This window comes from Crocuta crocuta, unplaced genomic scaffold (genome assembly GCF_008692635.1).
Source record: "Crocuta crocuta isolate KB4526 unplaced genomic scaffold, BGI_CrCroc_1.0 scaffold162, whole genome shotgun sequence".
NCBI classification, from domain to species: Eukaryota; Metazoa; Chordata; class Mammalia; order Carnivora; family Hyaenidae; genus Crocuta; species Crocuta crocuta.
Genome location: NW_027529433.1, coordinates 3704062 through 3718072, shown reverse-complemented (window position 1 = coordinate 3718072; position 14011 = coordinate 3704062). Strand labels below are relative to the sequence as shown.

The following is a 14011-nucleotide window of genomic DNA, read 5'->3' as shown; positions in this document are numbered from 1 at the left end:
AATGTGGCTCTATGATTACTTTTTTTTAATTAGAAAAAATTTTTTTTGTTTATTTATTTTTGAGAAACAGAGAGAGAGCATGAGCAGGGGAGGGGTAGAGAGAGAGACACAGAATATGAAGTAGGCTCCAGGCTCTGGGCTGTCAGCACAGAGCCCGATGCGGGGCTCGAACCCACGAACCATGAGATCATGAACGGAGCCAAAGTCAGACACTCAACCGACTGAGTCACCCAGGTGCTCCTCTATGATTACTTTTGACACCAGTTGAGGGAAAGGAATATCACATGGTAGTACACGCTTCACCATCTGATAGAGGCTGCATCTGGCCCAGGGGGCAATCTCCGGCAGAGGTCTTGAGGAAATATTTGGTCTTAACCAAGTGCCACTCAATCGTTCCTTCTTCACTTTGGAGGGATGCCATTTATCTTCTGGGCTGGTGATGGTAAATGTAGATCCTGGCACCGAAAGAAGATCTGATAGTCCCGAAGATGTGGCAAGTGAAAGCATGTCCAAGGTTATAAACCAAGCACATTACAGGGGAACACATTATTTTTGTTGAGTTCTTGCCCATAATACTTCAACAGTCAGAGCAAGAAGCTTGCTATCAGCTCTCACAAGGGATTTGGAAAAGGCAAATTTTATATGAGTGACTTAAAAGATTATCAGCCACATGGCCATGATAGATAATCCGCGCTAAGAGATGAAAGAGGAAAGATTTCTGATGTAACTTCACTGGGGTTACCTTGTTTCCTTAAATAACCTCTATCATCAGGCAATCAAATGTTTCATTTTTGCTACTGCTGTTGATAAACAGGATGACTTGGAGTGTGAGGTGGGGGAAGCTTCTCTGACTTATTCATCAGAATGAACTTTGCATCTGAGGCAGCAGTTACTACCGTAGACCAATGGTCAGCCTTAGAGACACAGGTCAAAAAAGAAACTGCAAAATTATGGCATGTCCTTTATTTTTAAATTAGTTATTTTGTTTCTTGCCAAACTCACAAAAGATTTTAGGTAGCTTATAAAAATATTGGTACTATCAGACCAATAGTACAAGGCCAAATGATTGATCAAAAAATAGGAACAGGAAAATATAAAGAAGGACCAAAAGGAAGGGAAAAAAAAGGAGACTTCTAAGAGAATGCCTATCTGAGGAACATGATAGCAATTAAGCCTAAAACCTGATCATGAGCTTCCTAGTAGCCAGGGTAAGGAAATGATGGATTTATGTAGTTTCATATGTAGTTGCCCAAAATAAGAAGCATAGGCTCCCCCCAAATTGGCTTAGTCTTAATCTTTGAAAACAAGTTGTGATGGAGAACTTTTCTTGAAAGGGTTAACTGGGTTTTATAGCCAAACAGAAAAAAAATTTAAAAATCCCAGCAGTATATTGATGTAATGTACATGAACTTCAATCTATCTTGCAGGAACACTAGGAAGGTGAGGTTGCACTGTATTAACACAAATTAGGCCCTGGTACTCAGAATCCCAGAATCCTCAGGCAACTGGAACATGATCTAAAGTTCGAAAATGAAGTAGATAATTTCCTGGTCAATAAGGAGAGATGTCACAAAGAATTTTAGTTTAGGGGTGCCTGGGTGGCAAGCATTCGACTTCAGCTCAGGTCATGATTTCGTGGTTCATGGGTTTGAGCCCCACGTCAGGCTCTGTGCTGAGAGCTTGGAGCCTGGAGCCTGCTTCAAATTCAGTGCCTCCTTCTTTCTCTGCCCCTGCCCTGCTCATGTTCTGTCTCTTTCTCTCAAAAAATAAATAAATAAATAAATAAAGGGGCGCCTGGGTGGCTTAGTCGGTTAAGCGTCCGACTTTCGCTTAGTTCATGATCTCGCAGTTCGTGGGTTCGAGCCCCGCATCAGGCTCTGTACTGACTGCCAGCTCAGAGCCTGGAGCCTGTTTCAGTCTGTGACTCCCTCTCTCTCTGACCCTCCCCTGCTCACGCTGTCTCTCTCTCTCCTAGAAATAAATAAAAAAATAAAAAAATAAAAAAATAAAGGTTAAAAAAAATTTTTTTAAGTAGCATTTTAAAAAAAAAGCAAAACCAAAGAATTTTAGTTTATAACCATCGTCTGTTCTTGCAATTAGATCCCACTCAGCAGAAAACTAAATAACAGCTATCAACTTGATTACCTGGTGTCACCTGCTAGTTCTTCTCTAGGTCACTGGGGCCTTTCTTCACAGGTTCTTTCCTAATTCCATTTCCTCTGCACGCCCTGTAAATGTCAGCGGTTTCTATGGCTCTGGGCCTGTCTTTTCTTTTTTTTTTTTCTTTTTTTAAGTTAAGAGACACAGAACCCAAGGAGGCTCCAGGCTGCCAGCTCAGAGCCCTATGCGGAGCTTGAACTAACGAACTCTGAGATCATGACCCAAAGTGAAATCAAGAATCAGATGTTCAACCGACTGAGCCACCCAGTCAATCCTCTGGGCCTGTCTTCTTTATGTTCTTTTTGAGCTCTGTGCTGACAGCCTGGAGCCTGGAGCCTGCTTCTGATTCTGTCTCCCTCTCTCTCTGCGCCTCCCCCACTCATGGTCTCTCTTTATCTCAAAAATAAACAAACACTAAAAAAATTTTTTTTAAAGAAAGAAATGACTGTCATTACTGCAGTAACAACTCAATCCTGAAGGCCAGGAAATAGAAGGCATTTGCTTGCCTGAATTGAGGGCTGGGAGGAAGGGAAATAAGGCAATAAATGCCACAAAAGCAGCAGAAATTTCGAATTTCAAAATATCTTCCCATTAGATACCTCTTGAGTCTCTCTCATATTCAGCTCAGCCTTTTTTGGCATCATTTCCAGTTTTTGTTTTGTCTCTTACCTGGATTTGTACAATTAAAAAAAGAAGTCATTGTGAATTCTGATTTTGGTCTTGCAGAACCCTTTAATCCACTTTCCCCAGCTTTACTGAAATATAATTTACGTTCATTGTGTAATTATGAAATCACACATAACATTGTGTAAGTTTAAGGTGTGCAATGTGACGATTTGATTTATGTATTTATTGTGAAATGATTACCACAATAAGGTTAACACCTCCTTCATCTCACACAGTTTTAAATTTATTCTTGATCCTGTGGCCAGAGTGATTTACTCTCTCTAAAGTGTAAATCTAGTCATCACATTACTTTCCTCCTCCAAGGTTTCAGTGGCCGCCCACTCCCTTTAGAAGTCAGAACTGCTGAGGACCCAAGCAAGGCTGCAGTCTGGAACGTACCCACCTCGTCTGCTCTGGATCCCTTGCTAAGCCACTGATGGGCCCGCCAGGGTGTCAGGCTGAACTGGCATGTGTGGCTCTTTGTGACGTGCCCTTTCCCCTAGACTACTCGCACATCCGCCTGGGTCTTCGTCAAAGTGGACATCTCTTCATCTTTATCTCAGCTCAAATGCCACCTCATCAATGACCATGCCTAACTCCTCCTGTCTACTCACCACAAGCTATGACTTTGCAAAGCCACCATCAAGGTGACAAAGGCTCTTCTTGGCCTAAGAGGGAGGCATTGCCTGGAAATACCAGTTTAAGTATCTCCCTATTTCTCCTTTCCTTTTCAGTCCTGTCCCCTTCCTCCCCACTCTGAGGATGACAAAGCACAGCACCTTGCATTTTAAACTCTCCTATGTGCCCCTGATGGTCCTGCCGGCACTCCAGATGGGGACACTGTACAAGAGCTAGCGGACGGAGTCATTAAGCAAAGATTAGTTTCTGTGAGGCGTCCCCTCTTTTCTAAGAGAGTAAGCATGTTTAGTCATTTCACACATTTACTGAGTGACTGCTACGTTCTAAGCATATTGCCTGGTGTTGCTTGCAGTGTAATTTAGAAAAAGTTTTATCAGACCAGTTAAAAGTCTTTTTTTTTTTGAGTTTTCATTTTTAGGAAAATTTATTAATCTAAAGTTCATTTTCATTGGGGCTATAAAAGGCACTATGGAACATTCAGTTAACTGCGTACTAATTAATCTTGAATACCTCTAATACTGTGCTTAACAAAATAGCCTTAAGGTCAAGAGGAAGATAGCAAGAAAAAGAAAAAATATGGAAATGCTTAAACTGTGATATATCCATAAAATGGAACACTCTGAAGGAGTTAANACCCCTTCCCCCCCAAATAATTAGATATTTCTATAAGCCATAAATATTTTATATAAATCTATAAATATTATATATAAATTTAGTATAAATCATATAAATATGCTAAGAAGACATGCTTTCTAGGGAAGGAATTGATAGATCAAGGTTCTACTGTTATTAAGAATGTCATTTTCGGTTATGTGGAAACTAATTTGACAATAAACTATTTGTAAAAAAAAAATAGATAAAACATTTTTTAAAAATAAAAAAAAAAAGAATGTCATTTTCGTTCTTTTTCTTTTTCTACTGTACTATTAGGAATGTTTGCAAAAAGAAAGTACATATGAATGAGTAGCATACATTTTTTTTTCCCCCAAAAAAGGAGAAAGCAGAGACATAAATACTCAGAGACACTGGACCATTGTGAAATGGAAAATGAACGATTTTTCTCATTAAGTGACAGGCTGTTAAATATTGGGAATTGATAAACTTTTGTACCTGTCTTCTTAAAAAAGGTCTGCAGTTCACAGTTTGGGCGTGATGGAATGGGAAGGGTACAGGGTTAGCAGGCACAGGGCCTATGTTCTACTCCTTGGTGGCCTTTGACCTGGCCAATCACTTCATCTTGCTGAATCTCAGATTCTGTAAAATCTACAAAGTGGGGAGAACAGTGACATTTAGGTCATGACATTGTCATGAAAATTTGTCATTGACTGTTGTGAGACGGTCATGTGCCACAGACCATGAAGTTCTACGCTTTGTACTTTGACATATACCATGGGATTTCAATGCAGAGTATACTCTAAAACTAGGGCTCTGTTAAAAGAGACCAAGATTAATCACTAAATAGAAAAATATGAACAAAAATGGTTTAATAGTTAAGAATTTATTTGACAATTCACAAATGATTTGCAAATTTTATGGAATCCTTGGAGCTGTATGTGAAAACCAGTAGCTCCTCTTTTCTTCCTGGAATGTCTAACATGCTCTCATTTGTTGCCCAAGCAGTGCAAGTTGTGTCTATCCAAAAAATTCAAGCTAATTTTAACTTAAACAAGAAGCAAAAATCAAATACCATACAGCAATCTGAAACCAAATACAAGGAGTGTTGTTCTTGTCACTGTTTAAGATCATTTCTACCAGAGATAATCTGCAGTTATTTATGAATCAATATGAAAGAATAATAAAGGACATTTAAGATAACACAAGTATTAACTCTCTAAACTTCCCAAAGCAACGCAAACACTGTTCCTAGTGAGAAGTATCCAAATAATATGTTAAAAAAGTGTAGGAAATGCAGTTCAGCCCCTAGAACTTGACTCTGAGGAGAAACAAGTGAGTCACAGAAAAATAAGCCAAGTTCTACTAGGAAAGTGTCAATCTCCTTTTATCTGCGGCCCTCTATTGTGACAACCCCTCAGAAACAACAGCTGCGTGGAAAACCCACACACTAACAGAAAGGGTGGTGCGTGACATTTAATAAATAAGAAAAGTGACGTTATTTTCATAAATAACAAACATTTGAAACTGGGTTTACAGAAGACTGACGTTAGCTTAGGTAGACCCTATTTCTGTATTTGTTTCAGTTGCAAAGTATCAAAAAGTCCTAATTCTGAGTAGGAAAATGGAGTTATTTAGTAACTCACCTTGAAATACAAAGATGCTCTTCAGGGACAGCCTCATCTGGCCTCTGCACAGAAACAATTAACCTGGTCCTGATGTCTGCTGGATTTCCATGTGCTCACGTTATAAGCAGCATATTTGAGTTGGTTGGCTTTTAATTTTTCCAGTTAAAATATATTTAAGAGGCAAATGTTAACAAAGGGTCTGAACACACTTCGAATATCAATGTCTTAAGACAGGAGTTGCTTTGTTTTTGTGTGAAATCTGACTCTTTGAAACTCTGCTCTAGGCTTCCGTGAGTCCCTACTCTCTGTGTATCTACTCCCCACATTGGCCATTCCTTGTCTCTTTCACAAACTTTTGTGCTGCACCTGCCCCAAAGTGCCATTTCTATCTTGTGTTCTCATTTCTCATGCCCTCAATTACCATCACGCATACTGACGGTTCCCAAGTATGGATCTCCAGGTCATATTTTTCTTCTAAGCTCCATCCAGACTCACATCTCCATTTGGCTAGTCCATAGGCACCTTAAACTCAAAACAATATTAACTCATCATTCATCTTGCTTTGTCTTGCCTCCTAGCCTCCACCAGAACTAAACCCCTCCCCATCTTGAAGTTATGCTCAGTAAATGAGATTGTTCACCTGACTGTCCAACTCAAGAGATCTAGGAATCACCCTGTATTCTTTTCTTCTCTTTACCATCTACATTAGCCAAGATGTTCTACTGATTCTACCTCCTAACTGACCTCTGAATCCATTCCATCTTCTCTATTTCCACTGTCACTGCCATAATGCAGCCTTTCAAGAGAATGCTGTGATTTGTATAACTGCCTAGACTTACAGAACATACATAAATGTTAAATAAATATATATGTATATATATTTAATGTTTATTTATTTGAGAGAGAGAACCCACACAAGTGGGGAAGGGGTAGAAAGAGAGAAAGAGAGAATCTCATCAGCACAGAGCCCGAGTGAGGCTTGATCTCACAATGGTGAGATCATGACCTGAGCCAAAATCAAGAGTTGAACGCTTAACACAGTGAGCTACCCAGATACCCTCAGAATATACGGTTTTTTATTAAATCACTTCCTTATAAAAAAAATCCTTCACTATCTCTGCTACTTTCAGAATAAAACCTGCGCCTTCCATACGACTTACAAAGACTTTACTGATCTACCCTTTGCCTCCTTTTCTATCTATCACCATCTTGTGCTATATCCCCTTGCCTAACGTCCTGTGTTTCAGTGCACTAACCCATTCTAATTTTCTAAATGTCTCAATGCTTTCATCTCTCTGGGCCTTTGTATATGACATATTCTGCAATTCTCTAAAATTTCACCCCTTCTTCAACCAGCTGGCTCCTCCTCCAAGATTCAGTGGAGAATCTTCAATCTTCTGGGAAAGACTTCACAACTCCTCTTCCCTCTGGGCTGCCTCATGCTAGTGCTCTCCTATATGACAGTACTTATATACTGTGAAATAACTGTCTGTATCTTACACTAGATTAGGAGATTTTCTCTCTGGTCTCTATTTAAAATGGGGACTGGGACATAGCCTGTACTCAATAAATATTCTAGGTAAGAGAGTAAAAGGCTTAGGTTTGATATTGATGGATCAATTACAAGTCTGTTAACAAACATTGAGCCCGCAGCTGGAATCTGAGTGAGATGGCACTTTGCTCTGTCTTATTCCATTCCTATGTATATACCCAAATAAATGAAAGCAAGGGCCCAAACAAATATTTGTACATGAAGGTCACTGAAGAATTATTTACAGCAGCCAAAAGGTAGAAATGACCCAAGAGTCCATCAACAGATGAATGGAAACAAAATGTGGTATATTCCTACAATAGAGTGACATTCTGATATATGCCACAATTTGGATAAACCTTGCAAAGCTTATGCCAAATGAAATAAACAAGCCAGACACCAAAAGACAAATATCATATGATTTCATCTATATGAGGGGTATCGCCCAAGATCTGGGCCATGAGATACTTCTGCAGCTGATCTGATGATGTGATCAACCTGGAGAAGCCTTCTGGTGCAACCAGAATTGACCACAGTCACCTAACTAACACTGACTGCAAAACCCACATCCTGCTGAACTATTGTTTCGTCTTAGGGGGTGAGTTTTACAGGTCTACAGCTTATTTCACTAGGGAATTTAAGAAATGAATGGTCCTCCCAAGGTCTTTATAAATACTTCCTACTTAAATTTTATTGACTCAAATTCTGAAATAACAAGCACACTGTCCTTGGATTATCTGAAGATTCTAAGTTAAAAAAAAAAAAATGGAACTAAAACACACTGCATAAATATGATCTGCAAACAAAGCACCATTTGCAACCAAATGATAACAAGCACTGTAAACACCAAAGGAGGCTGAAGGACAAAGTTCAAAAAGAGGAAATACAAAATCTATAGTTAAGAAGGACCCTAACAGATATTCTAGAAGCAAAGCAGTCAAGCTAGAGGGAGAAACTGTACCAGAAACATGAGCAAGATCTCCTCCACCTTCTGACTGGCGCACTGGATGACCACACTGATCCCTGTAGCAACACAGCAGGTGAAATCATTTGAGCCTCTTCCCTTCCTTTCCCTCATCCCCCTCGCAAAGGAGCACCCCTGCGCAGGCCCCTATACATAGAAATGAAACGTCAAACAGTTAGTACAATGTCCGTCACGCGGCAGAGATTCAACAAACACTCCTTTCTGTTCCACTTCGTACTGAAGTTGTCGAGAAATCATTTACTTCAAGAGCATCTGCTTTCTGGCCATGTTTTATGAAACAGTCATTCCATTTAAGGTATAACAATCAAATAAGTACTACACACGAGTCATTTAAGAAATTACTATACATGCATATATAGTTAACAGTTATAAAACACAAATAACAAGATAAAATCTTGACTTTTGGTGGAAAGAATACAGAAGACATTTCCTAAGAAATGGGCTTAACTTTGCATTTATTAGGGACTCATTATCATCTTAATTTGGTGTTACGAGGAGAAAGTAGACCAATATTTCTATCCCTGGTAGAGCTGATGTGACAAGAACTGGCAAAAATTGGTCAGAATTCCGCAGAATGGGGTGTTCTGAACATCAGGTGTCTTCTATTAGGTTATAAATCCTGACAAGACAAATGACAGGATATTCTGAAAGCCTTTAAACTTCATTAAGGCAATCCCAGCTTGTTCAGTGAAAAGCAACAGGTGTCTCTAGCTAGTCTGAGCTGCCAGAGATAAAGACTGAGGGCAGCGCTCTCTCACTCGGTGCTGGCCCTGCTTTCACAAAAAAATACCCTCTCCTCCTCCAGATAAGCTCCTGCCATCTGCTGAAATGTGTTCTTTCATCCAAAGGACAGAAAGGACCTTAATGAGATCAGAGAATTGACCAGAAATCTACAGGGAGCTCGTGGCCTTTTCCCTATTCTAGTCTAGATGCAACTTCTCTTCCTGGGTCACCTGCTTTGGGTAAAAATAACCTCAAATGTTTCTTTTCTGTCTAGTGTACAAAGCAGAAATCACTAGGTAGTGCAGTGCTGATTGGGTTTTTGAGGTTTTTTTCTTGGATAAAAGCATCAGCTATTTTATTATGTAACATATGGACAACAAACCATTCATTAAATAGTACTGCTTATATTTCTGTGACATCTACATATCAATTTCCCATAAAGAAAAACTATCATCAAAATATAAGGTTCAATTTTAGATGGGGAAAAACCCATTTTCACAATTTCAAGTAGGGTGAATGATTCACCTGCTTGCATTCTAAAATTATCCTTTTCTAGTAGTTTAAAATATACTCTTACATGAAAATTATCTTCTCAAACAATACTTACTATAGCATAGTATCCTACTTGAGAAAAATTTTAAACGTGTCATTCTGAACTACTTCTTACCTGAAAGCTTCCTTAATATTTTATATAAATTAATTTACCTCATGAATGATAAAGGAACAGAGCTAAACATGTAAAAGACAAAAATTCAGTGAAGACTATTCCAGGACTTCACGCACATCAAATCGGGAATGGTAAAATCATTTGATACCCCAAAAATGACAGGATTTCTTATAAAACAAAACAATGCCACCAAACAAGTCTTCCCTCTGGTCGGTGTCCCTTCCAGAACAGACAGAAAACCAGGTCTGCAGGGAGAGAGATGAGATGCTCACTCCACAGTTAAACACCAATATGGAGAGCCAGAGCACACGTGTGAGAGAATACATTTAATTTCAACAGGGCAGAAAATGAGTTTTAAAAGGTGGTGGTTTAATTTCAAGTGTCCCTTTTATTTCCACTTGGAAAAAACCTGCCAGCTTTTCCTCTAACTGCTTCCCAGCAGTTAAATAAGAGCAAAACATGACATCCACAACAGGGCTGAAGCTCTTCTATGGGGATGGAGGGAGGTGGGGAGAGGAATGCAACTTCATTAACTGTTTTTTAATCTGCAGAAAGAAAGGGAGAAAAAAGAGAGCACAAGAGAAGGAGCGAGAGAGAAAGGGAGAGAAGGAGAGAGAGGAGAAACAAAAACTAATTTTCCAGGCAGGAAAATACTTTTAAAACCTTTTATGTCAAAGTTAGGACTTCACAACATAACACACTAAAGGTGAAATCCAGTAGCACCTGTAGGAATTGAGCAAATGCTGCCATCACTTAAATGCTTTTTAAAAAGGATCTGTAAAAGACTGAAGGAAAAAGAAGATAAAGTACATTCTCCAGAGAACAACAAATGTATTTCAAAATAAAAATTGTATTTTTGTTTTTCCTTTTTTTCAGTTGTTTTTTTGTACAAGAATTCATAATTATCATATAGTAACTTATACACAATGGGCTCGATCTCTGCTCTCCTTTTCTGTGTCACTTCAAGTCCACATGTTCAGGCTATAGTCCCCCAGCATCATTTTCTGATCAATATATTACCACAGTTTGATCTAAATATAGATACATCATATAATACTCATCTCTGGGAAAAATCATATGTTAATATGCAAACTTTTATTTCTATAATACAGAAATGAAGAAAACTACAGTAGGCACACAACCTAATTATGACTTGTAGATGACGATTTCTAGCTACTCTCCTACTGTAAATGAACACTGAAAATAGTCTTACTAAGAAGATTTTATTTATATGTGCACTTGTGTCCACCTTCTCCCATATACTGTACACGTCTAATGACAATCTGGGAATTTAAAGGTGCAGCCCTCAAGTTGTTAAATCCCTAAGAAAAGAAAAAAATTTAGGCCCTATTGGACAAGGAAAAAACTCACAAAATTTCCAATTTTAAATGTCTTATCAGTAGGAAAATATTAAAAATAATTTTCTGTATATACATATGGTTATATGTATATATTGAATGACACACATCTCACCTATCAGTACAATTCAGGTGGAGACATTTTGTTGAGTACTTTTCCCATTAAACGACAACTATGTCAAAATTTAAAAATATCTTATCACATCATTAAAATAATTCACTTACCATTTCAACAGCTTATACTGGTTTGCTTTTTAATTTTGAACTCTTCATAACTAAATTCCCTGATCCCTAGTGTTCACGTCCCCTATTTAAATTAAAATCTGGTGCTCTCTACTACTCAGAAACTGATGGATAAAAGCACATCTACTTCAAAATTCCATCAACAAATAAATTTTATTACCTGATTTATCAGAGAAATATCTCAGCTCTGAGCTTGTGTACCTAAATTATCCTCCCTATAATAAATAGGTAAGGAAAGTATCCTAAAATAGATGGAGGTAACTTACATGATGTTATAGGACATATAATACATGATGAGTGTCTGATATAAACTTTTCAGAGACACCTGAAAACTCACTTTAGAAACTAACTTTAGAAACAAACCATTTATTTTTCACTCTAATATAAATTAATATGTATGTATTTACATACATACACATACATATATAAAACAAAATTGTCTAGTGTTGCGTTGCTGTTTGTGAGTGAAAAAATGGTTACAAATCGATTAATCAGCTTAATTTTGTACTTAACAATTCAGTCGTTTTGAATTTGACAAACAAAGTCAGTGCATTTGCAGACTCCACGGAGTCAGATACTCAAGCATACACTTTAAAAAAGAACCCTCCTCAACATCACAGGCATTGTACAGCAAAGATATATGGACTCTGAGGCATTCCTAACTTCATAAGCAGACTAGACAGCACTTGGCTTACTTTTAAAATAGCTTCTTCAAAGAAATATAGAAAGAAATGCATGTTTGCTAAAAGTCTTTTAAAATTACATCAAAACAACATTAAAACTTGTTCATTGAGAAGAGCCTATTGAATTGAATTCCTGTTGTGAAATGCCTAGTTAACAGTTCAGAATATTGCCTTGTGAGGTTTGACTAGAGATGTGGGTGATGTGAAGACCCAGACAGAGTACACGGCTCCAACCCCAATAGTCCTCTGATCGGCTGTTTGATGGAAATGGATCCCCTTTAAAATTGCTATACACCTTAAAATGATCTATAATAAACGGTTCCCCGATAACCATTATTATTTGTAAATTGAAATGCATTGATCATTCAGAAAAGATTTCTTGCAAAATATATAAATAAATGTAACTGCATATTCTGTAAATATACGTAACATTGCTAGACCAGCCCGTCAATGACGGGCTGCTGTGTTTCAGTACTGTGTGTCAAATTTATTAGAAATTTAAAAAGAAAAATTTCTGAGGGACTCAGCTGCCTTCGTTAGTTGGCTTTAAAATGTGTAATAAAATGGGAGACAGTTTCTTCTCATAAATACATGGAATCAATGTGGAAAAGTAAACTATACAGCAGACAAGATTAAAGAACACCAGAGTGTACCAGAGTGGTCACCGAGTGAAATATCTTCCAGTATAAAAAAAGGGAAGAACTCTATACACCCAGTTCTAGTAAGTATGTTTCAGTTAAAGATACAGCTCTCTCTCACTCCTGGCAAGAATTAATTGGTAATGGCACTGCTTCTCAGCAGTGCAAAAATATCCTGAGAAATTATTCAGATTACAACAGAAGACAGGGCTTTCATCACTAAGTTTTTGCACAAAACACAGCTTTAGATATCATAAATAAATTAATTTAAAAAGCAGATAACCTTCACTGTGTTGAACACAAAAAGGGGATGTGACCCAGACATTGGTAATTCTCCCATTAGCTAATATCAGAAAAAAAAAAAAAAAAGATTGCATTAAGTGTCTATTTATATCTTTCTAGTTAACTATGGCCAATAATATACATGGAGGTAATTTGTAGTTCAAGTTTTTCATCTCTTTTTTCCCCAACTAGCTACAAGCTGGATTCTAAAATTTACACTGAAATATACAATTCCAATTTTCAAAAGATCAGCCTCCTGGAGGAGGAGTGATATTCAAATTTTTTGTGCGATCTTGATGCAGAGCCCAAACAGTCCTAGGAAGAGAGACAGTGTATTTTTTAATCAATTGGCACTGAAATTTAACCTTCCTTAGCTGCATTCTAGTAGCTTGGCCAAGTTATCTCGTAACTCCGTTAGTTCAAATATTTTTCCGTCAAGAATTTCTAAGAGCGTCTTCAGGTTATTGCGAAAAGCTTCTTGTTCGTTCTGACTTTTCTCCAGACGTTGCTCTAAGTCAGACAGCTGTCCCTCCAGGTCTTTGTTCCGAATTTCTACTTCCTTTAGAAACAAAAGTGTGATACATATACACAGGTCAGTTCAGGACAGAAAGAAACAGAACTTTTTTAATTACTAATATTGTGGTAGTTAATGCACTCTGACGAGTAGGAGATGAGTTTCTGACTCTCAAGTTAAAACCATTCATTCATTCACTCATTCATTTATTTAAAATGTTTTTATTTATTTCTGAGAGACAGAGAGAGAGACAGCGTGAACAGGGGAGGATCAGAGAGAGAGGGAGACACAGAATCTGAAACAGGCTCCAGGCTCTGAGCTGGCAGTCAGCACAGAGCCCGACGTGGGGCTTGAACCCAAGATCTGCAAGATCATGACCTGAGCCGAAGTCAGATGCTTAACCGACTGAGCCACCCAGGCACCTCAAGTTAACACCATTTAAATAGATTTTGATAACTTTGCCATCTGAGAAATCCATGCGGTTTTCATGACAGGCTTGTTCATGAATCCATGCGTCCGCCCAACAAAAACTTGCTGGTTGCTTACTTCATGCCAGGCAACCCTACAGGCACTTCAAATACCAAGACAGGCTTAAAGATCCGTTCTGTGGATTAGCTGCATCTCATGTCAATTTCAGCCCACCTTTTTTTCCTATTACACAACTGTGAGCACTCTCAGGTGA

The 14011-nt window shown here is 38.1% G+C and overlaps 1 protein-coding gene across 1 annotated transcript in view; it reads right to left on the bottom strand.

Annotated features, from left to right (window-relative positions):
- Window positions 1-10441: 10441 nt before the first annotated feature.
- Window positions 10442-14011, bottom strand: part of HOMER1 (homer scaffold protein 1) — a 135581-nt gene continuing 132011 nt past the window's right edge. The window contains exon 9 of the mRNA XM_077759890.1: window positions 10442-13374. Within this exon, the coding sequence (XP_077616016.1) occupies window positions 13186-13374 (189 nt within the window). The 3' untranslated portion in view covers window positions 10442-13185. The remainder of the gene's footprint in view (window positions 13375-14011) is intronic.